At 48.4% G+C, this 27,186-nt stretch overlaps 1 protein-coding gene across 2 annotated transcripts; it reads left to right on the forward strand.

The window, feature by feature from the left end:
• The first annotated feature begins 2,960 nt into the window (after positions 1-2,960).
• Positions 2,961-26,893, forward strand: MYOZ1 (myozenin 1). 2 transcript variants are annotated; one of them, XM_039546034.1, is made up of 6 exons: positions 2,961-3,154; positions 5,962-6,105; positions 10,262-10,443; positions 21,087-21,345; positions 24,399-24,561; positions 26,287-26,893. In XM_039546034.1, the coding sequence occupies exons 2-6, from the start codon at positions 6,030-6,032 to the stop codon at positions 26,516-26,518; spliced, it is 912 nt and encodes a 303-aa protein (XP_039401968.1). In that variant the 5' UTR covers positions 2,961-3,154; positions 5,962-6,029; the 3' UTR covers positions 26,519-26,893. The 2 variants fall into 2 exon arrangements, with proteins under 2 accessions (XP_039401968.1, XP_039401967.1); XM_039546033.1 differs by having other exon boundaries at positions 6,005-6,105.
• Positions 26,894-27,186: the final 293 nt, after the last annotated feature.

Raw genomic sequence — 27,186 nt, forward strand, 5'->3', positions numbered from 1 at the left:
CACTCTCCCAAGGGTTGGAAGGGGGATCCAGCCCCATACTCTACACTGACTTATAGTCCAGGGATCTTAGAATGAGCAGCCAGTGTCTGCTCCATCAGCCACCTTGCTGCTGCCTCCCTGGGCCACTTCCTACCATCAGCCTTTCTTCAAGCCTTTTCTCCCCACTTCTCATAGCTTTTCCCCCTAGACCTGGTTCCTACTCGTGTATGAAGGTCAGCCATAGGAGCTGGTTCCAATCCTGCATCTTCCAGTTATCTTCCCTCCTCTCTGCAGGTAAGAAGTGTGCACTCCCCTCTGAGCGTCCCCCTCACCCTGCCAGAGCCTTCCTCTTCCCCTCAGGTCTCTTTAGTGCCAAAAGACAATTGCAAAGTTCATCTCTTCCCCCCGGTACTTTCCCCCATTTTTGTTCATGGTGAAGCAGACTTGACTGGATGGTCTATAACTGCTGCCAACTATAATCCCTAAATACCTAGCTGTTTATATTCTGCCTTGGGTCTTTCAGGTAATTTAACACCTTTCTAATCCTACCCTATTTACCCAATATTTTTACTAAATAACATAATGTAATGTGTTATCATAAGCCATTCCCATTCCTCAAAGTTTTCCCTTTCATTATCAAAGCCCTTATATACTCACAAAAGGTGATCAACTGTTTCTTCTACCTTACAGTGCACACACAGTACATCTTGGTATTTTTTATTCAGAAGAGATTTTCATTTAAACCACAACAGCCAGTTAGCATTCTAAACAAACATCACTTTGTTTTTCCTATCCAGGCCCTGAAGTATGTCAATATCTCCAACTCTGGGGCACTGTTCCAAAAATCTTCTTCCTCTTTTTTTCATTGATCCAAATATTTTCCCATTCCTCTTTTCAATTCTCCTGTCCTAGGCTTTTGAATTCCTGTTTGCTCCAGGGTATTTCTTTGTCAATCCTTCCATTTCTTACAGCACTTTTAGCTGCTTTGTTCACCACTTCATTCCCTGTTATCCCAATATGGGCTGGAGTTCAGGCTAATGCTACTTTAACCCCCATCTGTACTAACTATGTTAGACCCCATCCATTGTCTGCATCCCATCACTTCTCCACAGTCTGCCTGCAACCCCTCTCGCAGCACCAGGAACCACAGCATCCTCTTCGTGGCCCAGCCCTCCGGATGTGTAACTATCCATGTCCCCCATTTCTGGAGGAAGTTTAGCTCCTCAATAGACCTGCCACTTCCCCAGTGGCAACTGCAGTCACGTGTCCTGCCACTTGCCCAGTGGTAAGTAGGATGGCAGGGAACCCAGGCCTGTTCACTACTCCAGGTCCCAGCCCAGGATCCTGTGGCTTGCAGATACACTGCATTCCTTTGCCTCTACTAGAACTGCATTTCCCTGGGCCACTTCCCCATGACCACAGCACTCTCCTCAATCTCAGCAGCCCATCTGGAGTGCCTTCTCTTCTCCCCAGATTCCTGCCTGCACTGCTCTGCCCAAGGTGTTACAGGGTGGCAGCCTACTCTGGACATAGTCCTCCCTCCTCAAGCTCCAGGCAGCTACTGCCTCTGCTCTGCCCTGTGGCTTCTTAGATGGGCCTGCTGGGCCCTGACTGGCTGCTTGTCACAGCCCCTCTCCTATTGGCTGCTTCTCCCTAGGGATCTATTAACCCTGTACTAGCCAGTGTGGGGGCAGATGCCTCATCACAGTCCAATGGGTTGGATTAACACAGAGAGAATAAAAATTTACCACTAGGAAAGAACCAGAAGATCAGGACAAGAGTGAAGAAGAAGGTTCCAAGCTCCTAAAGGATCTACTGAGAATAGGGTAATTGATAGTGAGTCCAAAAAAAATGACTACTGGTGCTGGGCATGCATCACAGATCCAATTTAATGTGAGCATTATTGCTATTAGTTTGCTACTGTCATAACCGCTACAAAATCAGATTGCTTTTAGACATATTAATTCCTAATTGTGGTATACAATATGCCACCCCAACTCTTCCCATTTTTTTTCTTTTTTGGACCCATCTATATCTAGTCAACAAAAATGACTCTACTTTTAATCTACAGTGTGGTATACTTTATTTTTTATACCAATTGTTTCCTTTTTACCCTTAAGTTTACAAAATATATCAAAATCCACCTTTGGCCATGTGGCTTTCCAGCCATAGATAATTTTCCCATGACTGCCATGTGTAACTTTTCCTTGTCCTCCATCTTCTGCTCCACATTTCCTCTCAGATGGCTGCAACTTTAATTAGGCCTGGCCTACCCTCCAGGTGCAACAAGGTGTGTTACTTGGCCTCTCTGGCTCACATTGACCCTGTCACCACCTGTCTGGAGTGTGAAATAAGGGGTCTGTGCATGCACTAGGGGTGTGAATGGGGGGATGGTATGTAGGCATGGAATGATGGAAGTAATGCAGGGAGATGACAGAAGTGTAGAGTAGGCAAAGTGACGTGGATGCCTACTCCACGAGGGGCAGTGACAGGTGAATGTGACATGGACTTGGGGGGACAGGGGGGCATGCAATGGGGGAGCTGTGTGGGTGTTGGTGGCAGAGGGAAAGGGACTCGGGCACTGAGGAAAAGTGGAACAGGGAGTGACTTGACCACAGGGGGAAGCAACATGGAGCCGGAGGTGCAAAGACAGGGAGGGAAGTGAATGTGGCAGTGACAGGGGCGTGTCGAATGGAAGGAGGTACTAGAGCACACCGGGTGTTGATATACAATAGGGGAATGGAGTGGCAGGAGTTGTGAGGGTGCAGAAGAAAGACATTGACTCCCTGGGAGGAAAGGGAATGGGGAGTTCCACAGGCATGGCGCCTGCTTGGTTTCTGGCCTAGGACAGAGGGAGCAGCTGAAGGAGTGCTGAGGTGCACTTTTTTCCTTTCCCTCCTCTCCCTTATGCTGGTGCTATCTGAGACCCCTTCGCTTGGTGCCATCTACTATTAATAACCACTGGATGCCTGCATGAGCAGCCTCCAGGAGTCAAATTCACAGCACTCTGCATCAGCACTTTGTGCTGTGCAGGTCCTGGCTGAGAACGGGTGCCCTAGATCAGCAGGGACTGAGAGCAGAGGGATACGGAGAAAGCAGCCCACCACCATCTCACTGCTGCGGGGCTGGGGCAGAAGGGTTGTATGTTTGTCTGAACCTGGAACAGTGAGCAGAGGTGAGTCCCCCTTGCTACAGAATAGACCCAGAGGATGGGCAGTGCTTGCAATGGAGCTAGAGATTAGAGACCAGCCTCAAACTGCAGCGAGAACCAGAAAATTAACTTTGAAATGTTTGCAGAAGTGAACAGCAGGTTTGGTGGGAAGGAATTGTGCTGAGGATAGAGCAATCCTGAGGGCAATATCCTCTTGCAGCCTTGGTCCTGTGCCTGGCATGGCTGGAGGAAGGGGAACCAAAATCCTGCCAGCCTCTCTTTGTCTGGGGTCACTGAATGCTGCCTGGTCTTGACATAGTCCTAGGATCACTGAATGCTGCAGGGTCTCTATCCTGCCTGGAATCATGCAAAGCTGCAGGCTGTCCCATCTCCCCAGAATGCTGCACGTTCCCCTGCCCCTCACTCAATCAATGACGGATTACAGACCAGTGCAGGCTCCCCCCTCTCCCTCCCTGGGATCAGTGTCATAGGGCACAGCCCCCTAATGGGGATATCCCTCCCCACGTGCTGCAGGGAGAAGTTTCCCTCCATTTTTTCCACACTTCTGACCTATCAATTGTATCCCCTAGAGAATCCCAGCCCCCACCATGAGTCCTGGCAGCATTGTCCCATCCTGTCAAGCAGTACCCTCCTTCTTTTATGTAGCCAAACAGATGGCCAGCTGCTCAGAGGAGAAGGCATGCAGTGTGCTTTATTGGTGCACCTGCTGACACTTGATTTGGGATATACCACGTCTGGCACTTTTATGATGTGAACTTCATAGAGATCATACCAAGCCCAACAGAAAATAAACTGTGGAAATCAAGAAGAAAATCTGGCCCAGTAGAATGCCTGCTGAACTGACTGGACCTGATCTGGTCTGGCTGAAATAAAAATGGAGACGTACTGAAAAATATCTGGAGAACAGAATGTCTCGTTTGCAACTGAGACCTAGCACAGATTGATAAGGTCATTTTTTAAAAAGCAGCTCAATTTAGTGCCTACAGTTCTGTACCCATAATTGAAGGTGCAAAATGGTAGGGACCAATTATGGGATTTAGATGTCTAGCTAGCTGATTGGTCCTGAAATTTGAAGTTGAAGTCAATGGAGCTATTCCAATTTACACTAGCTGAGGATTTGGCCCCTAAATGGTGTTTGCATAACTGAGGGCGAAATTGGAGGCTGGACTGTGGCCCTGTTAAAACTGTGCTCCTTAACTTCGATGCTGGATTGTGAGAGAGAGTCTGGAATGGATTTGCAGAACGCTGTTGCTTTCCTCTCGCAGCCTTGCAATGCAGACCTCTCAACCTACCCAGCAACATAGGTGAGAGACAAGGTGAGGAATTAAAGCCCTCAATGAAGGGATGTGTGAAAAGCTAAATAAATAGGACACAAATGCACTTGACTTCAAAGGATTTGGAGGTTTTCCTCAAAATGGCTCCTGATAGCTACTTGCTTCCGTCATAAGAAGGGTCCAATGGGGTCATATCAATGGTCCATCTAACCCAGTATCTTCATCCTCACAGTGACCACTGCCAGATGGTTCTGGTAACTGCAGATTTAGGAACACCTGGAGCATGGGTTGCATCCCTGACCATCTTGGCTAATAGCCATGGATGGAGCTATCGTTCAGCCCTTCAGGAGTAAACTATCTACAGTTATAAGGATCTTTTTGCTTGTCTTGCCATCTGCTCAGTTTTTGAGGGGCTGTTCCAATGTTGATAGGATTAGCCCATGTCAAACAATCCAAGCTTGCAGGACATGCAAATGTCCCAAAATATCTCCTGGGCAGACAATATCATTACAGTCGGATGATGATCTATCACAACCTAATGATATTTGCATATTGGTGTTAAGTTGTGATGGAATGACCTTACATACAGCAGGATGTTCTGGCACAGACTCTTGGTAGAATGAGAGTTGCAGCCTGGTGTCCATTAGCACTGGGAAACTGATGTTGCATGATGGTGGCGTGGTGTAGCAATGTTATGTTGTAACATGGTGATGTCAACGCCCTGCAAAGTTGACATGTGTCATGACATTAAGCCACCACAAAGCTGACATCAGCACTTCCTGATGAGAGAACTTTGTCCTGGAGGATTAAGTTTGCTGGAAGTTGCTCTGTAGATGAGGGATGGGTAGGGTTGCCATCTGTCCAGGTTTTACCCGGACTGTCCGATTTTTGGCTTCTGTGTCCAGGTGCCACTTAGGGTTGCCAGGTGCCCGGTTTTCAACTGGAAAGTCCAGTCGAAAAGGAGACCTGGCAACCCTAAATAGCCCCCAAACCAAAAGTCCAGTTACTCCAGGGCAGAGGGAGGTGCTGGGTCATTAACCCACATTGGCCCCTGCTCAGCCTGGGCAGCATCCTACCTGCAGGCAGGCTCCTTGAGATGATCCAGTGAGCAATGGTGGGGGCAGAGGAGAAAGTGACGGGGGCAGGGCCTTGTGGGGAAGAGACAGAGCAGGGGTCAGGTCTTGGCAGGTAGAGGCAGAGAAGGGACCAGGGCCTGGGGGAAGAGGTGGGGCAGAGCTTCCAGGGAAGATGTGGAAATGGGGTGGGACCTTAGGGAAAGAGCTGGAGCATGGCTTTGGGGATAGAGGCGGAGCAGGGGTGTGGCCTTGGGGGTAGAGGTTGAGAAGGGGCAGGGTCTTGGGGGAAGAGGTAGGGTAGAGGGAAAAGGATGGGGCTTTGGGGGTCTGGTTACCAGTTAGAAAGGTGGCAACCCTAAGGATGGGGGGGGGGGGGAATTCAGGTGAGAAACAAAGGGCTATGTACAGTACCATATCATAAAGGAGAGGCAGGAAACTAGTTTCCATTCTCTCACTACAGTTTTTTCAAGTGTTTCACTCTCCAAACTCCTTGTTTCTCTAAGTTGAAGCAGAGAATCCTTTGTGGTAATGCCCCTTGCAGGAACTCCAGCTCCTATCAAGACGAAAAAGTCCACTAAACTCATTGGGGAACTAACTCGTGAAGGTAAGAAGTATGCACACAACTCCCAGAAATCCCTGGTGGTACATGGCTCACTGTACATCGGGGTGGGCAAACTTTTTAGCCCAAGGGCCACATCTGGGTATGGAAATTGTATGGCGACCCATGAATGCTCTGAAATTGGGGTTGGGGTGTGGGAGGGGGTGAGGGCTCTGGTGTGGGGCCAGAAATGAGGAGTTCAGGAGGTGGGAGGGGGCTCCAGGCTGGGGCAGGAGGTTGGGGGGTGTATGGGGGGCAGTGAGGGCTCTGGCTGGGGGTGGAGGCTCTGGGATGGGGCTGGGGAGGAGGGGTTTGGGGTGCAGGAGGGGTTCAAAGGGAGGGGGATCAGGGCTGGGGCAGGAGGGGGTCAGGGGTGCAGTCTCCGGGAGGCACTTACCTCAAGCAGCTCCCAAAAGCAGCAGTATGTCCCCACTCTGGCTCCTACATGGAGACACGGCCCAGGCGGCTCTGTGTGCTGCCCCATCCGCAGGCGCTGCCCCTGCAGCTCCCATTGTCTGCGGTTCCCAGCTGGCTGCCCCTACGCATAGGAGCCAGAAGGGAGACATGCCACTGCTTTCAGCAAATGCCCGACCCCACTTCCCGGCTGGAGTGCCAGAGCAGGGCAAGCCCCCAACTCCACTCCCCGGCAGGAGCTTGAGGGCCGGATTAAAATATCTGATGGGCCAGACACGGCCTGCAGGCCATAGTTTGCCCACTCCTGGTCTACATACAGCTACACAGACCAGGGTATGTGAGTGGAGCTGGGTGAAACATTTTGACTAAAACCTTGTGAATTTGAGTTGGTGTCACCAAATGGTTAGACTTAAAAAAAAAAAAAAAAATTAAACACTTCATTTCAACATTTTTGAAAAATGTTTTGGATTTTGATTAAAAATGGCTTTTTCTTTAGAAATTTCCTTCAATTTTAAAAATAATATAAAATGTTTTTAAAATGCTTGATATCAAAATGAAATGTTTCATTTTGGTTCAAACAATGTTTTGTTCAACCCGAAATGAATTTCTTTTTCCAATTTGACAAATTTGGAAAAATTTCAATTTTGTACTGACCCAAAACTTGACTTTTTTTTTTTTTTTTTGGATTTGCCAGAGAACCAGACAGTCAGTTATTCACACAGCTCTATAGGGGAGCCCATCTCCAAGATACTGGGATGCATGAATGTGCTGGGCTGGCTAGTGCTGTTACACCTGTGGGCAGATGGAGTCACCCCACTCAGTGATTATTAATTCCAAACTATTCCCATTGTTTTTTGTGTCCCATGGTCAGGGCCGGCTCCAGGGGTTTTGCCGCCCCAAGAAGCCCCTCTGCCGAATTGCAGCCGAATACTTGAAAGTGCCGCCCCGCTCCGGAGTGGCCGCCCCAAGGACCTGCTTGATAAGCTGGTGCCTGGAGCCGGCCCTGTCCATGGTTTCCAGCGCACGTACTGGTGGCCTCTATTTGGTGCCATGCAGGTCTGAATTAGTTATTTGGAGAAGGAACCAGGTTGGCAGGCAATGGGAAGGGAAAGGTCCTGGAAGCATTAAATACGCTTAGAGAAATCAGGAGGAGTCTATAATCAGGGGCGGCTCTACCGTTTTGGGCGCCCCAAGCAGTCATGCGCGGGAGGCGCCCCGGAGCCGCGGGAGCAGCGGACCTCCCGCGGACATGACTGCAGAGGGTCCGCTGGTCCCGCGTGGCTCGGCTGGACCCCCCGCAGCTGCGGACCGTTCGCGGATCCCGCGGCTCCACTTGAGCTGCCGCAGTCATGCCTGCGGGAGGTCCAGGCGAGCCGCGGGACGAGCGCCCCCTCCGCAGTCATGCCTGCGGCAGGTCCGGTCCTCCCGGGGCTCCGGTGGACCTCCCGCAGGCATGCCTGCGGCAGGTCCGCCGGCCCAACCTGCCGCCCCCTAGATTTCGCCGCCCTAGGCACCAGCTTGTTTTGCTGGTGCCTAGAGCCGCCCCTGTCTATAATGTATCTATCCATTCTCTGGCGGTAACATCTGAACACGAGGAGCAGTACACACACTGCCAATCGGCAAGGTCTTTCAGATAACATCACATACCAGCATATGTGATTGGCTAGTGTTGGCTCACAGGGATTTAGTTTTCTAACATTTCCCACACAGGAGTGGTATAAACACAGTGGGCCAAACTTTGTTCTTGGTTACACCGGTGTAAATCCATTGATTACAGGGGGTACTCCAGATTTACACCAGTATAAATGAGAGCAGAATTTGGCCCTGAATATGTCACTGCTCCGGTGCCTTTAACTAGCTACGCACCAGCATGGATCTGTCTATCATTACCTCCATCTCTAATTTATTTTCCTTCTTAAACAGCAACCCCTTGATTGTCACTCACTAGTCAATGGACCAAGTTCTCCCAGTGGAATTGCAACTGACAGGAGAATTCAGCCCTATGTGTCCTTCCACTGCAGTGCTAGGGACACATTTCCTTCAGCAGCGGATGTTTGTATTGGAGGGGGTGGTTTGTACACAGCTGTGATACCCCTTTTACTCTCACTTTAAATGTAGGGATGAGGACATTTCCAGAGGTGCTGCAAAGCAGTAAAAAGCTAAATGTTATTCCCTTCCCAAATCGCCAAGAGGGAACTCAGGAATCTGCTCTGCTCAGGACAGTGGGGATAGGGGCACCTTTATGTAGGTTTTTAGGTTTTCCCCCCAAACCAACTGGAATTGCTAAAACCCTGTTTTCACATCAACAGGCAAATTATAACTCCAATATTTTATAGAAAGTCTCTTCCCACTGGGAATAATGCTGTGTGGAACTGGCTAGCTAAAGAGGGTTCCTCCAGAGATTTTGCCCATGTGACCAGCTGGGCTGGGGAGGAGAGGGAAACAGTCTCTGCCTACAAGAAGGGCTGTTGTTTCAAACAGATCAATGCTCACTAGGGAACTTTTAATGTGTAGTAACAGGGTTCACATGGCCACTTAGTAGACCCTAACATTATTCCTGCATGTTTATTGTACTGGAAATATCAGGCCATTTGAATTCCCTGTTTTTGCTGGCATGCTCATTGGAGGCTCAGTGGTCCTTGTGGTATCATAAGAGACTGGCAGTAAATGAGAGGGGAAGAGGTTTGTAATCAGAGGGTAGATCCTTGTTTCCAGCTGAGCTGTGTGTAATGTAGGACCTAACATGGAGAAAGGTGGCTATATGCAACCATTATGGCCCTGCCACCCACTCACCATGTTCCAGAGGTTATTTTTGGCAGACATATATTTAACTCAAAGCTCTAACACACACTTGAGAGAGAAGCTCCCTCTCTGTGAAAGATGTGGGATCTATGCCACGTCAACTGAAGACTGAGAAAATCCCCCTCCCCTGCACTCTGGTCCCCTCATTAGTTTTCTAGCAAAAATGGGAGGCAAATCTTGCTCTTCCTGGTGTTTTTAGGGTAAAAAACAAGCAGCAACAACAAGATCATAAAGAAGCAGAAAAGGGCACAGACACCCCTCCCCACTTTATAGAGTCCCTTTAAGATTCCACCACAATTTCAGGGAATGGAAGGAAACATTTCATCAGTGGCTTTGAGGTTTTCTGGTGGCCTCACCAGATTTGTGGCTTGAGGGACTGTTAGTCAGGATGATCACAATGCTAAATAGGTCAGAGGGTCACTGCATTACAATGAATCTCTGTAATTAACTTCAGGGGGGTGTTTTCCATGCACACAGCCAATTTAAACCACAGCCATTTGCGTGGCTGCTGGTAGGGCTTAATCCAATGGTCGCAGATGTTGTCTTTGCTTGTTGCTTGCCAGTGCTGCTAGGTGAGTGATTTCCAGCTGAGCTGACCATAGAGCAGTGGAGTGTAGAAAGCTGACCAGACAGGCCACTGGGGCAGTGTAGGATAGCAATGGGAGGACTGCTTGCACTGATTCATGTACCTCAGAAGTGGGATGTGTCCATGCTAACGCTGCCCTGATGTAACTCCCACCCATGCAGATGCACTTTGGATGGGAACTAGGGTAAATTCCATTCATGGATATCCAGGGGATTGTGTGTGGAATAATATTTCCATCAGTAGAACCCTTCTAATGCAGACGAGGCCTTGCTGCTGTGGAGGGCCTGGTGTCTGGGAATAAGGAGGAGGCACCCTGGGACAGAGAGCTTTCTAAGATGCATCTTTTGGTATCTTTTCCAGTCATGCCACAAGAAGGGTCCAAGCTGAACTTGGGGAAGAAGATCAGCATCCCCAGGGATGTGATGCTAGAAGAGCTCTCACTCCTCACCAACAAAGGATCCAAGATGTTCAAACTACGCCAGCTGAGGGTAGAGAAATTCATTTATGAGAATCACCCCGACATCTTCAGTGACAGTTCCGTGGTAGGTCAGAGCATGCAACCACAAGCCGGTTCCTACACACATGGGAATGCAAGGGAAAGTTGCACGTCTCCACTCTCATCACAGGCTAGGGGGATATACCTTGGGTGGGGGGGAGGCCCAAGACTGTGAATGAATATCCAAGCTGAACTTCCTTTTCGCGCCAGCATTGGGTTCCTTCAGGGCACTTTTGGGATCCATTGATGCAGTGTCAGGAAAGCTGAACGCTAGGAGAACACTGAGGATCATATGGTTGTGTTGATGTACCAAAGCTAGAAAAGTGCATGACTCTTTACCAGTTATTATAATAACAAAATTTCCCTTCTTGCACTGAGGGCAAATGATTCATTCAGATCTGAGGTCAGCTCACCTGGGCTCTCTTCCATTTTTACTGTAGGATGTGGTATCTTCCCTTCTTGGTGTAGGCCTCAGTTCAGTTTTGAGAGATGATCCATGAAGTAAAATTGAGACAGAGGCCTCTAGCTGCTGATATTGCACTTACTTTGGTTTGTTTGCTGGGAACCCATTAGTAGAACTGTAAAGGAAAGAATGTTTTATGTCCTGTGCTGGCCTTTATAGTGGATAAAGTCAGGCTTACGCATTTTTTCCTCCCTTCCCCACCTCAGAAAAATTAATTCTGCTTGTTGTTTAACATTAGAATCAGGGCTGGTCTTCCCTGTTTTTGTTGGAAAACCAATTAGAGGATTGGAGTGGGAGCTTTCTCAGCCCTCATACAAAATAACGTTGATATTGAACTTTTCAGAGAGCTTTTCTCTCAGGCGGTTGCCAGCAGTTTGAGTTAAACAAACAGAAGAGATCTCAATTTTAAACACTGTGACTCAACATCTTCTCTCCTCTTCTGTCTGCTATTTAAGCTTCCATCTCTTGGCATGCCATCATCCCACTTGTCCTCCCATCCAGGGGAATTTAAGACTTTCTATTTCTAATAAAAGAATCAAGCTGAAAAAATCTTCCACAAAAGAAAAGCTCTGAGGCCTTCCTCATGATTAAACCAGCAAATAAAGGATTTTTTTCCCCCTTTGCAGTTCACCTTTAACAAGTACAATTTGGGAAGCCGGGTGTGAAGAAGCCATAAGAGAGGCTGGGTTGGAGGAGGAAAAGCAGGGGTGGCTCCAGGCACCAGCACATCAAGCGTGTGCCTGGGGCGGCAAGCTGCAGGGGGCAGCCTGTCGGTCACCATGAGGGCGGCATACCTGCGGGAGGTCCGCTGGTCCTGCGGCTTCAGCGGCAAGTACACCAAAGGCGCGGGACCAGCGGACCTCCCACAGGCACGCCACCAAAAGCCGCCTGACTGCCATGCTTGGGGCGGCAAAACACATAGAATCTCCCCTGAGGAAAACCCATCAAAATAAGAAGGGGCAGTACTGAGGGGTGGTCTTAATGAGAGCCCAGGGCTGATATTCAGGATATGTCTATTGTATTTCTGGTCCTGTGTCCCCCTTGGGCAAGTCTTCATCTCTGATTGTTCATCTGTATAGTTACATTACGTGGCTATCCTGACCTCCCTCCCAGAACATTGTGCTTTGAAGTTCTTGGATGGAAGGTGCTGGAGAAGTATGCGGCATTGTTATAAATAGTCAGCAGTGCAGGAAAGATGTTGAGGAAGAGGGTGAAAAGGACACAGTTAAACCGATAGCCTTAAACAGGTTATGGCTGCTTCCAAACCACTTGTCCACCTGGGGAGCTGAGGCACCTACGGCTCACTTAAGGTTGGAGCAGGGATTGCAGACATGGGAAAAGCTCAGCGATCCCCCAAATACCTGAGGCCCAAGTTCATGTGTCAGCTTCTGAGGCTGTAGTGAAGATCCAGAAATTACATCTTTTATGTGAGTTCAGAAGGTTGTGAAGGGTTTATGGGAGAGCTGACTTTGGGGGCATATGAGGCCAAGGCCCGACTTTCAAAAGTTGAGGTGTCCAATTTGAGAAATGCAAAGTGAATGAATTGTGGCACTTCAAGCAGCTCAAGCTGGGCACCAAGAAACTGAGGCACTGAAAAGTAGAAGGTATTTTTGGAAATGTGGGTCTCTGAACTTGGCGTTGCCAGAAACTAGGGGAAATGATTCTATCCCAGAGTTGGGAGGAATTTACATTGTGTTTTATTCAGTAAATAGTAAGCTTCGCTCCACAGTGCTCCAGCAATGGATCCCAACCACTTTCTGGACAGACACCCATGTTTTCCCATGGTGAGAAAGGAATCTGGCCAGGATACTCATTCACTATCATGCAATGTCTTCCTGAAGAGGGTGAAATATTTGAGTGACACTGGAAGATGCTTTGCCTTGGGGAAGAGTATTTGGGGTTTTTAAAAGTCCTTAGCAAGCCTGGAATTTCCTGCATGGCCTTGCCATGGTGAACTATGAGGGTAGCAGGTTGATGAAGCAACTCCAAACAGGAGTTGCTGTTTCCTATTTTAAAATCTTACATGCCTCCTTTTCAGATCTGCCTTTTTCAAAACAGGAACAAATTACAATTGTCCATTGTCTTTGGCCTGCAGGGTTCAGTCTGCCCTACTAGCCCCCATCAGGACTAGACTGACAGGATCAGGAACATAACTTACCATCTGATGGCTACTTAGTGAACTATGTGAAATGGGTCAGTCCATTGCCTTTATTAGTATGTATTTATTGTATTGTGGTAGCATCTAGGAGCCCCAGTCATAGACCAGAATCCCATGGTGCTAGGTGCTGTACAAATACTTAGTCCTGCCTTGAGTGCAGGGGACTGGACTAGATGCCCTCTTGAGGTCCCTTCCAATTCTATGATTCTGTGTTTCACAGAATCAACAGATGATCCCTGCCCCGAGGAGTTTACAAGCAAGTATAAGACAGAGGGAGCACAAGGAAACAATGAGACAGTATTGGCCAAAATGATAGGCTGTGGTCTCAGCACACCAGCACCCTATCCCTTGTCAAGTTTTTTGTAGGCCTCACAGCAAAGGAGAATTTTGAACAGGGATTTGGAGGAGGACAATGAGGTAGGTTTGTGGATGTTTACAGGGAGCACCTCCCAACTGTGTGGGGCAACAAGGGAGAATGCACAAAGGTGCTTGAAAATCTGGCAAGTGGGCAATGGAGGTTGGCATCATGGACTGATCAGAGGTGCGCATCAACAGCTCTATGGCAAATGAGAGATGATAGGTAGGGTGAGGATTTGTCATGAAGGACTTGGGGGGGGAAAAAGTGAAGTAAAGCAACTTATATTTGCTGCAATGGAGAAGGAGGAGACAGCACAAGAATGCAAGGAGAGGATTGATGTGCTCAGAGTGACAAGCCAGGAAAGTGATCATAGCAGCAGAATCCTGAACAGATATGAGTGGGGCAAAATTGTATTTGTCAGGGCCACAGCGAAGGATGGTGCTGTAGCTGAGAGGAGATGATGAGACCCTGGCTGAGAGTTTCAGCTGTGTGGATGGACAGGAAAGGTCACATCTTGGAGATGTGATGCATAAAGAATCAGCAAGATTTAGAGCTGGCCTGGAGGTGAGGACCTAGAGAGGAGCCCCAGCAGAAGCTGATGCCCATGTTATGGGCCTGAGTGTCTGGCAGGATGGAAGTGGTGTCTACAGTCTTGAAGAAAGGAGGCTGTGGAGAGAGCTTTGGGGAGGGAGAGATTAGGAGCTCTGTTTTAGCCATGTTGAGCTTGGATGGATCTTTAAGAGCTGGCATGGAGACAGGCTGAAATTTCATCTTGAAAAGGAGACAAGTTTGGAGTGAATAAATGTCCTCATCACAAAAACTATCACCACAGCTGGCCCTAATTAGCACCTCTGCTGGCAGCCTGAGCAAAGAGACCAGAGGCCAACTGGGCCACAGAGACTGAACTATCTTCCTCCCAGAGGAAGGAGCAGGGAAGCAATGTAAGGGCAGCTGCTAGTGCCATCTCTGTGCTGTGGGCTGATTCTTATCTCTAGGGCTGTCAATACAGCACCTGTCACTTGCACCAAATTCAGAATCTTTCTGACCCTAAGATTCCCTGTTCCTTGCCATCCCTTCCTTCCTTCCTTTATCTCTATTGCATGGAAGGACACAGAAAGAGAACTGCTAACAGGGGTGATATAAGGAAGGGAGCTTGGGGTTTTGTTTAGCAGAGGAGGAAAGCATTTCTACTGCTACTTTAAACTGCTCTCCTCTTACAATTCATGTTAGTATCTCCTAGATCCTAGAATAAAAGAATTATGGAAGTGGAGAAGTCCAAAACAGAGTAGATAGTTTTATGTGGTAGCGAATAAAATGACTTTGGTAAGTTCTCAGCCAAGCCAGGAAGGTAGAGCTAATGCAACTCCCCCTATCTGGCAGCATGTATTCAAAAGCAGTCTTTAGGGTTGAATGGGCAATGACAAGAAATCACCATGGCCTCAGCTCTGAGATCTCTTCAGATCAGGGGGAGGGCCCAGTTGTGAAGCACAATGCGGGGAGCAGGGACTGAGGCACTGCATCATCAGTCTGGTTTCCGTTGTGCTTCCAAAAGAGAGCAAACAGCAGTCGGGGGCAGGAAGGGAAATGCTACAGCCCCCAGGCTGTGCTAGGCACTTCACACAAGACAGAGGAAGGCAGGGCTAACCATTGAAACTGCCAGATATGACATGGGGGGGCGGCAGGAACGAGGGGATGGGACGAGGTTTCCAGCAATACAATCAAGGGCCTACATCAATACAATCAAAGGCACAACTCAGTGGCTCCCTTGGTCTGTCAATGTATCTAGAGAAAGGAGGATGGAGATAAATAGAGATAAGGGTACTTGTTAAACAGCAACAATATCTTTATATCTTGAAGGCCTGCTCTGCACTGAGCATCAAAGCCTTTGAGCAGAGGTTGGGGAATGACCATCAGTAGAGATACTAAAATCTGAGACTTGATACCCATCTGTCAGAGATATTCATCTCAGTACAGGTGCATGTCCTGGGATGAAACTGGTCAAGGAAAGTTAGTCCTGCCCTGATGAAGCAGGGTTGGATTAGAAGATCTGCTAGACATCTCTTCCACCCCAAACGAGTCTATGAATGACTGTGGAGACTGATAACCCTCTTGCTCCAGGAGAGGTGATGTGTGCGGGGGGTAGGAGGGATGGTGGGGATGAAACCAGCTTTGGGGTCTGCTACAGGATGGCTTTTTATATGAAGTGGGTCCAGCTCCCCTGTGTCAGGACTGTTGCAGCCCAGATTGAGCTGATTAATAGGCCAGGGTGGCATCTGGGGCTAATAAATGAGAGGAAGAGAACTGTGAGAATGGAGGAGGGCCTTGGAGGAGTTCTCTGGGGAAAGCTGAAAGCAGGAGAGCAGTGGAGGGGCTAAACCTGCTGAGCTGGAGAGCCAATGCCAGCAGGCTGAAGAGAGTTGAGGCCAGGGGCATAGCTATATTTGAGCTGCAAGGTGTAATTTCCAGGTCAGGGAGCTCTGATCAAGCTAGTGCACTAAAAATAGCATGTAGCCACGGTGGCACAAATGGTGGGAGGAGCTACCCGCCTGAGTACCTACCTATCTCAGACAGGGTGTACTTGCCACACTAGCCCCTCACGCAGCTGGGGCTACACTCTGTCAGTGAATTAACTCAGTTATAGCTAGCACGGGCATGTCTCTGTGAGCTGGGAATTATCTGTTGGAATGATGTAGGAGAGTGTCTGGCAAAACACAAGAGGCCAGAGTGGGTAACCTCAGCCACCCTTCTCTGGCCCTGGTGGCCACGATAATGTGTCTCCAGTAGTGCAACACACAAACCATTGTTCTCAGCACTGCCCTCGGGAACAACCCTTTTGTAACCAGCCAACTTCCACAAGCTACCCGACCCGCACAAATCCACCCTCCTCTCCAGCCCTGCAGTAGTACACTGGTGTGCGTAATCCATGCCATGTGAACAGCTCTATAACAACAAAACTAGGGGAAAAAGCCAGTGATACTCAGTTGGTTGCTTGGCTGATTGTCTCCCCTGTGGCCATCTATGATTTTGTTCCTCTCCTGCAGGGCTCAGGACAAGGCTGGAGTCCATATTCCCCACCCACAGGACCATGCTGCCTCCCATGGGAGAGTGCAGTTATTTTAATAAATTAGCATGAGATACCTGACTATCTCCCCCCTCTCTCCTCATACAAGCACATGGCAAAACTCAGCCCTGGTGTAAGGGGTGCAGTTCCAATGTAGGATTTGCAGACACTTCCCTGCACTCACTCTCTCAGAAAAAATGTGTGCCTGCTCACTTACTCCCTCTCGCTGTTCCATGCCTGTCTGTTTGAACTTTAAATCCCCCTGGCCCAGAATAAAGGAACATACAGCTGGCTGCTCCAGTAACTTCAGAAGTGTTATTAACAACACAGACATCAAGTATTTGGGAACCTCTTAATCAGGGAGGTGGAAATAGAAACACATTTGGTGCTCCCAATCATTCCTTTTAGGGCACAGCAAGGCACCAACACAGAGCTCACAGTGTCCCTTGCCAGGCCCTCCCTCTGTGACATCAGGGCCTTGAGATGCTCAGATGGGTGGATCATTTTTCACCAACCGTTTCTCCTGAGGCACATATAGCAGTGCTGGAGGATTGGGAATGGATCCTGGACAGGTGCTCAGCAGTTTACAGGATTAGACTCTTGGTCAGAAAAAGGTTTCACAGACATACAAGTTCTGGTTGTTTATGAATCTTGAGGCCTGTGCCTCTCTTAGAGTGACCAGACAGCAAGTGTGAAAAATCGGGAGGGGGAGGGGGGTAATAGGAGCCTATATAAGAAAAAGACCCCCATATCAGGACTGTCCCTATAAAATCGGGACATCTGGTCACCTTAGCCTCTCTAGGGTCCAAGCACAAGCAGCAGTTGCTTTCTGGTTAGAATATTTTGTAATGAATTCAGGGCTGCTGGATGGACAGCCCTGGAGACTGAAGGCCTCCATCCCACAGTCCAGTGCCGAGCAGGCAGATGCAGAACAAACTTCCCTACACCTCCTAGGGCAGTCTGTGTTACCCATTCGCTCCTTTGCCTCTCTGCCATAACTGCCAACAAGGGGGCCAATTAATACTGATCCTGGCAGTGCTTTTTGTGATGTGGACATGAACTGGGCTCACTAAACTCCTTTCATGCTGGTCCCCTAGCATATAGCTACACTGCAGCCTCCCAGCCCAGGCAGGCAGACGTGTTAGCTTCATGTTAGCTAACATGCTAAATGTAGCAGTGCAGACAACGCGGTATGAGCTAGCCACTCGAGTGCAGACCCAGGGGCCTGAGCTGGCTTGGAGTCAGGCAGGTAGCCAATGCAGCGATGTCCACATTGCTATGTTACTCCACTTACTCAAGCAGAGCTAGCCAGCTCTGTCTACCTGGGCTGGGAGGCATGCTCAAGCTGCAGTGTAGATGCACCCCAAATGGCCTCCAGGTGGTAGCAGCTTTTGGTTTACATTCAAGCTGGTAACCTACAGGTGAAAGGTTAGCCACTCAGCCCCTGAGACAGCCCACTGGTAGCCACATTTCCCTTTAAACACCTTTACCTCTGGCATGTAACAAGCAACAGAGACACAGCTTCCCCCTCCCAACTTTGACCAGGTATAGTCTCCTGTCTGGGACTCTCCTTCAGGAGCTGCTGTCTGTTATAGAAAACATTAGGCTGAGAAGACTAGCTTTCTTCACTTGTTGCACAAGGAGGGATGAATGACACAAGACGTACCAGGACACCAGGCCCACTCTGGATGCAGGAACTAGAAAGGTTCTGCAAGAACAATTCTCTTTTCTATATGACCTTTCCCATGAGCAGGTCTCCCTCTGGAGTAGCTGGCCCACCAGCAGTTTTGGTGGAAAGGAGAGAGAACTTTTTAAGTGATAGATGCAGTGCCATGTGTTAGTGCTTTGAGATGACCTCCCTCCCACATCCCAAAACCTCTTTATTTCAGTCTGCCTTTATACAGCTGTGCAGTTCTCCATGTACACCTCTACCCCGATATAACGCTGTCCTCTGCAGCCAAAAAATCTTACTGCATTATAAGTGAAACCGCGTTATATCGAACTTGCTTTGATCCGCCGGAGTACGCAGCCCCCCTCCCCCAGAGCGCTGCTTTACCGCATTATATCCGAATTCGTGTTATATCGGGTAGCGCTATATTGGGGTAGAGGTGTATCTCCAAACAGACAGTCTCATCATCCTCTGTGTACAGCCCCAGGTAGAAGAGATGAAACCTCCATGATCACAGTTCTCTCTATCCCCAGTGTTTTCTGACATTCAGGGGAACCTAATCCTCCCTGTTCCTAAAATGGGAAGCCCATTCACGCGGGGATAGGAGAGATGTTCCCAAAGGGTGCCAGTGGCACCAGCTCCATTTGTTTAGCTTGCTGATGGCTGGATGCCTGGACTGCTGTAAAGCTCTGGACAATGTCACTGAGGCATGGAGTGGAGGGTTGATAATGCCACACTGAGCCTTGTGGGGTTTTCACTTCTTCTCATCTATTTTTAGCTGAATGAACAGCTGGCCTTGAAAGCCTGTTACAGCCTGGAAAGCTTCTCTTTGCTAAACTGCACTAGGTATAAGAGACATGAAGAATCCGTAACCCTTTAAAGAATCATGGGATTCACATTGCCAATTGGCTGCACCAGGAGAATTTACGCAGGCAGTATAGCATGATGAATGCATCTTTGGTTCATCTTCATCTGACTTTCTCCATTATTGCTTCATGTGCCTATAACCTATTAGCCTTTTTTTGCAACTGCTTCAATTTGTGATCCACTATAATCCCGAGATCCCTTTCAGCAGTATCACCACCTAGCCAATTTTCATTTTGTAGCTGTGTATTTGATATTTCCTTCCTAAGTAAAATACTTTGCACTTGTCTTTTTTGATTTTCATCCTATTTATTTCAACCAATTCTCTAATTTTTCAAGATTGTGTTGAATTCTAATCCCATCCTCCAAAGTGCTGCAACCCCTCCCAGCTTGGTGTCATCTGCAAATTTTATAAGCAGGCTCTCCACTACATTATCCAAGTCATTAATAAAAATATTGACTAGTACCAGAGCCAGGACTGACCCCTGTGGGGCACCACTAGTTACGCACTCCCAGTTTAACAATGAACCATTGCTAACTACTCTTTGAGTATAGTCTTTCAATCAGTATTGCACCCACCCTAGAGTCATTTCATCCAGTCTGCACTGACAGTCATGTGGGACTGTCAAAAGCCTTACTAAAATGAAGATATATCACACCCATTGCTTCCCCCTCTTCACTAGGCCAGTCACCCTGTTAAAGAAGAGCCATATAGAGCTGCCTGTAAAGAAGAACAAATGCACCGGTGGCCAAAGGAGCAGTCTCATGTTGTCACAAGTCCTGGTATCCCAGCATACTTAGTGGGCTATAGACTCAGTTCTCATTTACCTTACCATGCTATGCTAGTACATTCCTGCCATGAAGCACTCCCTACTATTCCAGCCCCGTCCACCTCAGCTTAGTCAGTGCACCTCATTTCTGACCTGTATCTCCTTGTGACAGTTTATGCCCCTAGGGGCAGGGCAGCATGGCCTAGCGGCCAGCATCTATAGCCCCACCCTCAGGTGCAGGGCAGCGTGGCCTAGCGGCCGGCATCTATAGCCCCTCCCTCAGGTGCAGGGCAGCGTGGCCTAGCGGCTGGCATCTATAGCCCCTCCCTCAGGTGCAGGGCAGCGTGGCCTAGCGGCCGGCATCTATAGCCCCACCCTCAGGTGCAGGGCAGCGTGGCCTAGCGGCTGGCGTATATAAGAGTGGGGCACCCCCAAGGGGTATGGTGGCCCCGGTGGGGGGGCCCGGGCCCTCTCAACTCCACCAGGCCCGACCCAAGGCCCTAACAGTGGCATAGCAACTTGCCACTGACTCAGTGAGGGGGATCCTACCGAAACACACTGAGGTTTCCCGGGTGGGAGGTACCACACCATCACCCTCCCTGGGTCACTTCCTACCAGTGTCTGTGTTGGGGTCTCCCATGAGAGTTCAGGCTCTCTGTGGTCAGCTGGGCCAATCATCTCCTGTCCTCCTCCAGTCACTGTTCAAGCAGGCCCAGGGAGGCTCTGATTCCCAGCGCAGTCAGGGGCTGTGGCTGGCCCTCCACAGGAACTTCCCGGACAGGTCCTTTACCCTGCAGCCTCCAGCCCAGAATGAGCTGGGCTTCTTCCCTTTATACTGCTAGAGCATCTGGAGCATACCCAATCCTGCTAGGGAGGCGGGACTTCCACTGTCAATAATATGGGCTTAACCCTGTCTGTGCTACTGCGGGGTAAGCCGACCCTGTCACACTCCTCCTGTTATTCCAGTACTGCCACAGTCCCAGCTCTACTGGTGCACTTCACTCCTGACCCTGCAGTTCTAGTTCAGAGTACCTGCACAGATCTGCTAATGTGCTTCATCCCTCCCCTCCAGCATCCCCTGCTCTTCCACACCCTGGCCTCTAAAGTAGCCCTGCCAGTGCACCTCAAAAAATGACCTTCAGCATCTCCTGCACTTCCATGCCTGCCCCTGTACTGGATACAGGGAAAATTTCATGCTACATGTTGCAAGTGTTTTTGTAATTTGGACAGATGTCCAGTAGGAACTAGGAGGAGACCCATCAAGCTCCCTTTGAGCTCCACACCAAGGAAATATGAATGGATATGCCCAGTAACAATAACTTCTGCCCTTTTTTCTCTCACTCCAGGATCACTTTCAGAAGTTCATCCCTGCTGTTGGAGGACATTATGGAGGAGAAGCTCATGGTTACTTGCACAGTGGTGGGCGGATGGTGGGTGGAGTAACTGCAGGGCAGTATGGATCTAGTAAGCTGCACTATCCCCCTGCCCCTCCTCCTAAGCCTGGGAGCAAAGGCGGTGCTGGAGGCACTGAAGCTGATCATGCCAGGGGCTCAGCCGGAAGTGGGGGAGGAGTGGATGGTGGAGGAAGTGATGCTGCTGGAAAAGGCAAGTATCTCTCACACACTAAAAGTGAGGATGGGGTAAATGTCAGAATTTGGCCCATTCATAGAATCATAGAATCTCAGGGTTGGAAGGGACCTCAGGAGGTCATCTAGGAGGTCATCTAGTCCAACCCCCTGCTCAAAGCAGGACCAAACCCAACTAAATCATCCCATTATCATTGTTAGGAATGGGTGTGGCTAAAAGAAAAGATGTGAGCAGAACCTTCCAAACCCAATTCCTTCTCAAAGTTTGGAAAAGTTGAATTGACTTTTGTTTCATGGTTTTGCTCACCTCTGCCTGGTGTTGGGAAGACAAAGAAATATCAAAATTTTATCAGAATGTATCTGTCCTGGCTAAATCAAGGAAGTTGTGAAAAACCTGGTAAGAAACCTTGATCTCCCAAGGTTGGTACAGCATTTGCTTATATTACATATTGTCCATTATGGGGTTTTACACCTTCTTCAGAAACATCCATCATTGGCCACGGTTAGAGATGGGTGCTGGTCTCGTTGGACCATTGGTTGGATCTGGTATGTCACTTTCTACGTGCCTATATGTTTGCTTTGTTTTGGGATGGAAGAAGTTCAGCTAAATGCAGAGAAGTTTCAGATAAGCATCAGAACTGAACCATCAAATCTTTTGAGGGTCACTCATCACTAATTACTATTCTGCTGAAGCAATCAAAATCCATTCAATATTTTTATTGATTCTTAATGATGTGTGTATAATACCTTCCGCCTACTTCAGTCCTTGGTTAATTTGATCCTCCATTTACTTTGGCCAGAAACTGTTGCCTTCTAAACTGCTTTACTGACCCCAGGGTCTTCACAAGGAAAAGGGCCAAAGGCCCTGAAGCAGGAAGGCTTGGGGCTGTGGATTTGGCAAGGCCTAAAGGCTGGCTCTGAATGAGAGAGAAAATAAGCGAGCCCAAAGAAGATGGATATGATGGGAAAAAAAGAATACAAAAGCTGTGCTATTCGTACTTTGCTGTTGACATTATAAACACTGCTGTTTTCGGTGCAAACTGCAGTAGACACCCTGATGGTGGGAGGAATAACACAATGCACTTCAGTCTGATCTGATCCAAATCAGAGGAAGGCACTGCTATAAAAATAGTTCCTTGTATGTCTAAGGTGCCTGTCGTCTAAGAATCTTAAAGTGACCTACAAAGCACTGCTGAATTAACGCTGCTGGTAGGTAGGTGTCATTGTGCTCAGCTGAGTAAACTAAGGCACACAGAGTGAAAGTAACTTGTCTAAGGTCACCCACTAAGTTAATGGTTGAACCGGAACTAGAACCTAGAAGTTGTGACTCCCAGGCCACTGATTTAACCCCTTGAAAGTGCAGCTTTGTAGTCCCTAGGATGTGAATTTGCACAAGGTCCAGGAGACCCCAACAAAAGTCTCTAGGCTATTGTTTAGCCATTCTTAGCAGTTTAGAAAAATAATAATGTCTGAAGCAGGCAGCCCAGTGACAATGCAGCCCACAAAAGTGTAATCGGATGGTCTGTTCATGTCACTGGTGCACCCCGATAAAAACATCAACTTATAAAAAGTACTGACCCATGCAGAGGGATGTGGCCAAATCAGACATGTTCAAGAAGAAGTTAGTTGGGACGTTGTTAGAAGGGACAACACTGAGTTGCAAAGATCCTGAAGTTCAAGGGCGTTAGTGTCTGGGATTTGGGTTTGGCCCTTATAGAGAGAGAAACTAGGTGCAAAGTTTGGCTCTAGGACCAAACTCCCCCCATATTTGGTGGTGTTTGGCCCAGGGTTTGTTTGGGCCTCATGTAATGCTGATGGAATTTACACACCCTCATCCCAAATAAGGGAGGAAGGGGTTAATTCAGGGAGTAGGCAGCATTTCAGCTTTTACAAAGGCTTCCCTCTCAGATAGGAAAGGGCTGGCTGGTAGACAGACAGATTCTTCCTGGGAAAAGAGCCTGAACATCCAGCTGAGGCTTTGGGGAATGTGACACTTTTTGCCTGCCCCGAAAGAGGAGTCTGCCTGGACCTGGGGCAGGTTGAAGCAAGCCATCCCTGTGATCTTACTGGGGTTTATGTTTGGGCTACAGGCTGTTTATTATAAATGTCTCTTTACCAAGATTAACCTGACAGGGGCCTGACATAGCTTCTTAAAGGTGTGGGACTGGCTGGGCAGCAGCTACCCCAAGCTGGAACGTCCACATTCTGGGTGAAATCCTGGCCCCATTCCAGTCAATGGCAAAACTCTTATTGATTCAGTGGGGCCAGGATTTCACCCTCCATCTCCAGTCATCAGTCTGAATGACATAGGAGAGTGTCCAGCAAAACACAAGGGGCCAGAGTGGGTAACCTCAGTCACCCTTCTCTGGCCCTGGTGTCCAAGATAATGTGTGTCTCCAGCAGTGCAACACACAAACCACTGTTCACAGCACTGCCCTCAGGAACAACCCTTTTGTAACCAGCCAACTTCCACAAGCTACCTGACCAGCACAAATCTGCCCTCCTCTCCAGCCCTACAGTAGTACACTGGTGTGCATAATCCATGCCATGTGAACAGCTCTATAACAACAAAACTAGGGGGAAAAGCCAGTGATACTCAGTTGGTTGCTTGGCTGATTGTGTCTCCTGTGGCCACCTATGTTGCTCTCCTGCAGGGCTCAGGAAAAGGCTGGAGTCCATCTTCCATGTCATGTCTTCTGCAGTGGGAGAAGCCCACTCTTGTGGATGATGCAAGGCTATGCCGTGGGCCTGACTGCTGTAAAAAAATTAACTTCCCAGCATGTGCTCTGATGAAGCTCCATAGAACAGTGCCTCTCAAACTGTGGTCCACGAAACATGATTGTGAATGGGAAAGGAAGTGGTCCATGAGATAATATCTCTTAAGATATGGCCCATCCTGTGAAAAAGTTTGAGAACCCCTGCCATAGACTCTAGCTTTTAATTTGTGACTTGCAGGGTCAGCTGATAAAATTCAGTTGCTTTTAAGTTTGATGCCTACGACATGAAACATGCATTTGTTCTGTGCAAATCTCACTTGATCAAAATGTTCTTCTCTTCTCTGTTTGTGTCCAGGTGAAAAGTCAGGAGGTGGGAAAAAAGTCTCTGTCTTTAAGACCTATATCTCTCCATGGGAGCGAGCTATGGGCATAAGCCCTCAGGAGAAAAGTCAATTCACCATTGACTTGTTGTCGTATGGTCCCAAAGCTGAACTCCCCCATTACAAATCTTTTAACAGGTGAGGCCACTTGGAGGTGTAATGCAGGGTACATGAGCTGTAGGACAATGCTGGATGCGGCCACTGCACCCTTAACAATGTCAATGGGTTTTTCACACATGCCATGTTGCAGCCTCTTGTGGGGCTAATTGCTGGAAGCCTACAAAGGGGAGAGAAGTTTTAGGACTAGAGACAACAAATGGGGATTCTTCTTTAGAAGGCTTTGTTCTGGAAGCAGAGGTCCTTAGTTCTATTCCACCTTCCCCAGAATACATTACACATGGTTTAGCTGGCAACAGCAGTGTCTCTAGTCATGTCTGCAGCCATGGATTTATTACCATAATGACCTGTAGAGCCCTGGAAAAATGGCTCTTAAAGACTTGGGGCCCAAGTATCCACAGTACTGCAGTTGAGAACCAGGCCCTTATTGCTCCTTCTTATGAGCAAAAAGTGTCTTACAGATATTTCTAGCACAGCAGCAGCTTTCCAGTGCATTTCTAGATTTTAATCACACCCTTCCCCATCCATGTTGCTGAAAGAGGCAGTATGTGTTGACTAATCTTCAGTCACAGAATGAAACAAAGGCTCAAGGGGGATTAGAATCCAGCGCTCACCTGACTCCACATCTTTGCTAGAGCTGCTGTACCATTACACCTGGGGGAATTCTGCGCCACTGCACAATGCAGAATTTTACAGAAATTAATGTTGTGTGTGCAGAATTTCTTTTCCCCCACAGAAATAGGCTGCAGTGCTGCTAGCTGCCATTAATGACCGCTGGACCTGGCAGAGCCCAGCTTACACATAGAAGACACTGCTGTGGGGAGGGGGAGGGAGCTAGAGGGTTCCTGGCAGCTGCAGTTCCCAGCATGTCCTGAGGGAAGGAGAGGGAGGTGTGGAGGAAACTCCATGCAAGCCTGGGACCGAGCATCAGGCTGTTTCTCCCTCTGGATCCCTTGGCTCTGAGAGGGTTGTGGGAGTAGGTGTCTGGGCAAGGGGGAGGCCTGCAGCTGGGCTCTGGGAGGGGAGGGGGCGCATGTCTGGGCAAGGGGGGGTCCCCATGGCTGGGCTCTGGGGAGGAAAAGGGTGGGGGTATCTGGGCCGGGGGGGCGCAGCTGGGCTTGGCAGGGGGGAGAAGGGGGCAGAGAAACAGGAACTGGGTTGTCATAGGGGTTTCCTTAACTCTCTACTCCTGCAGGAATTTTCATATGTGTCTGTATTGATTCAGACATACTTGCTGACTGGTATTTTGAAATAAATTACCAAAATAATTGAAACTGGCATGATTATGTAGTGTTATTTTAACAACATTTGCAGAATTTTAAAATACTGTGTGCAGAATTTTTATTTTTTTTGGTGCAGAATTTTTAAATTTTTGGCGCAGAATGCCCCAGGAGTACACCATGAAGCCTCCTTTTTATAAGTTTATGGAGCCACTAGCAGCTGTGGCAGAGGTTGGCCTGGTGTGCTGCTAGAACAGTACGGGGGAAAGTATAGGAAAAGAACTATCAAGCACCTTTTTTAATACTGAAGGCACTGGAGAGGTGTATGTGTATGGTACAATTAGTTTTTGATGTTTGGTAGATTTTGTGGGAGAGTGACTCCTGCAGCTGGTGACTCTTTTCTTCTCTACTGGAGCCTTCAACTCTTCACTGATAAGCATTAGAAATGACAATAACTTTTTTCTTTTCTAAATCATATTGTTTACAAATGCGCTGCTTGCTGATTCCATTTGTCACCTTGTCCCAGGACTGCCATGCCTTATGGTGGGTACGAGAAGGCACGCAAGCTGATGACCTTCCAGATGCCTGAGTTTGATGTTGGTCCTTTAGTGCCAGAACCCATCATTGTCTATAATCAAGAAATCAACACAAGACCCTCCTTCAACAGGACCCCAATCCCCTGGCAGGCATCAGGAGAACCCACGGAGTACAACATCGAGATCAAAGTGCCGATGGATGGTGAAACAGAAGAGCTATAAATCCCATTCTCTTCTTTCCTTCCTTTCTTTGCTCTCAACCCCTCACACTTGCAAGTCTATTGTGGGGAGCTGAGAAATGTGCTGGCAGTCCCAGGGATCCTTCCTCCACTTTGTCCTTAGGACAGACAAGTTCCCAGTAGGTTCTAAGCTGATCTTTGCTGTGGTGTTCATCCATGTCAGAAGCTGACAGAAGGAAAGCACTGAAAAAGAGCAAGAGTGCGTGAGCAAGAGAGATGGCTTATCTTTGTACCCACCAAGGCGAGAAAAGACAAAATTATGGCCTATGTTTAATGTCACTGCATGTTGCCTGGCTGCTCCATTATGAACCTGTCTTGTCACTTGTTAACAATCAATAAAGCACCTAAAGGAAATAAAGCAGTCTTTGTTTGTTTGTTTTTGTGTCAGGTCTGAAAAAAAATGGCTGCTCAGGCTGTATTGGAAACAGTCGTAACAAGATTAGGACAATATTAGTCTGTGGGTTGCCAACATACACCAATACCACAGGCACCAATGGGGGAGGAGTGCACATGGATGCCCTTTGCACCAGCTAACCACATGGAGACGACACAAAAGCTGCACCTAGTGCAGAATGTGACTGCTCACCAGCTTAGCAGCATTAGCTTCAAAGAGCATGTTATACCAACTCTGGGGACTTCCGTGCTTCTGAT

This window comes from Mauremys reevesii, linkage group 7 (assembly GCF_016161935.1).
Source record: "Mauremys reevesii isolate NIE-2019 linkage group 7, ASM1616193v1, whole genome shotgun sequence".
NCBI lineage: Eukaryota > Metazoa > Chordata > Testudines > Geoemydidae > Mauremys > Mauremys reevesii.

Bases quoted from the DNA above. Each gene is read 5' to 3' on its own strand.
- MYOZ1 (XM_039546034.1), top strand. From the start codon at position 6,030: ATGCCCCTTGCAGGAACTCCAGCTCCTATCAAGACGAAAAAGTCCACT. The intron at 21,346-24,398 runs GCAAGTATCTCT...GTTTGTGTCCAG, and splicing joins AAGTGATGCTGCTGGAAAAG to GTGAAAAGTCAGGAGGTGGG. The intron at 24,562-26,286 runs GTGAGGCCACTT...ACCTTGTCCCAG, and splicing joins CATTACAAATCTTTTAACAG to GACTGCCATGCCTTATGGTG.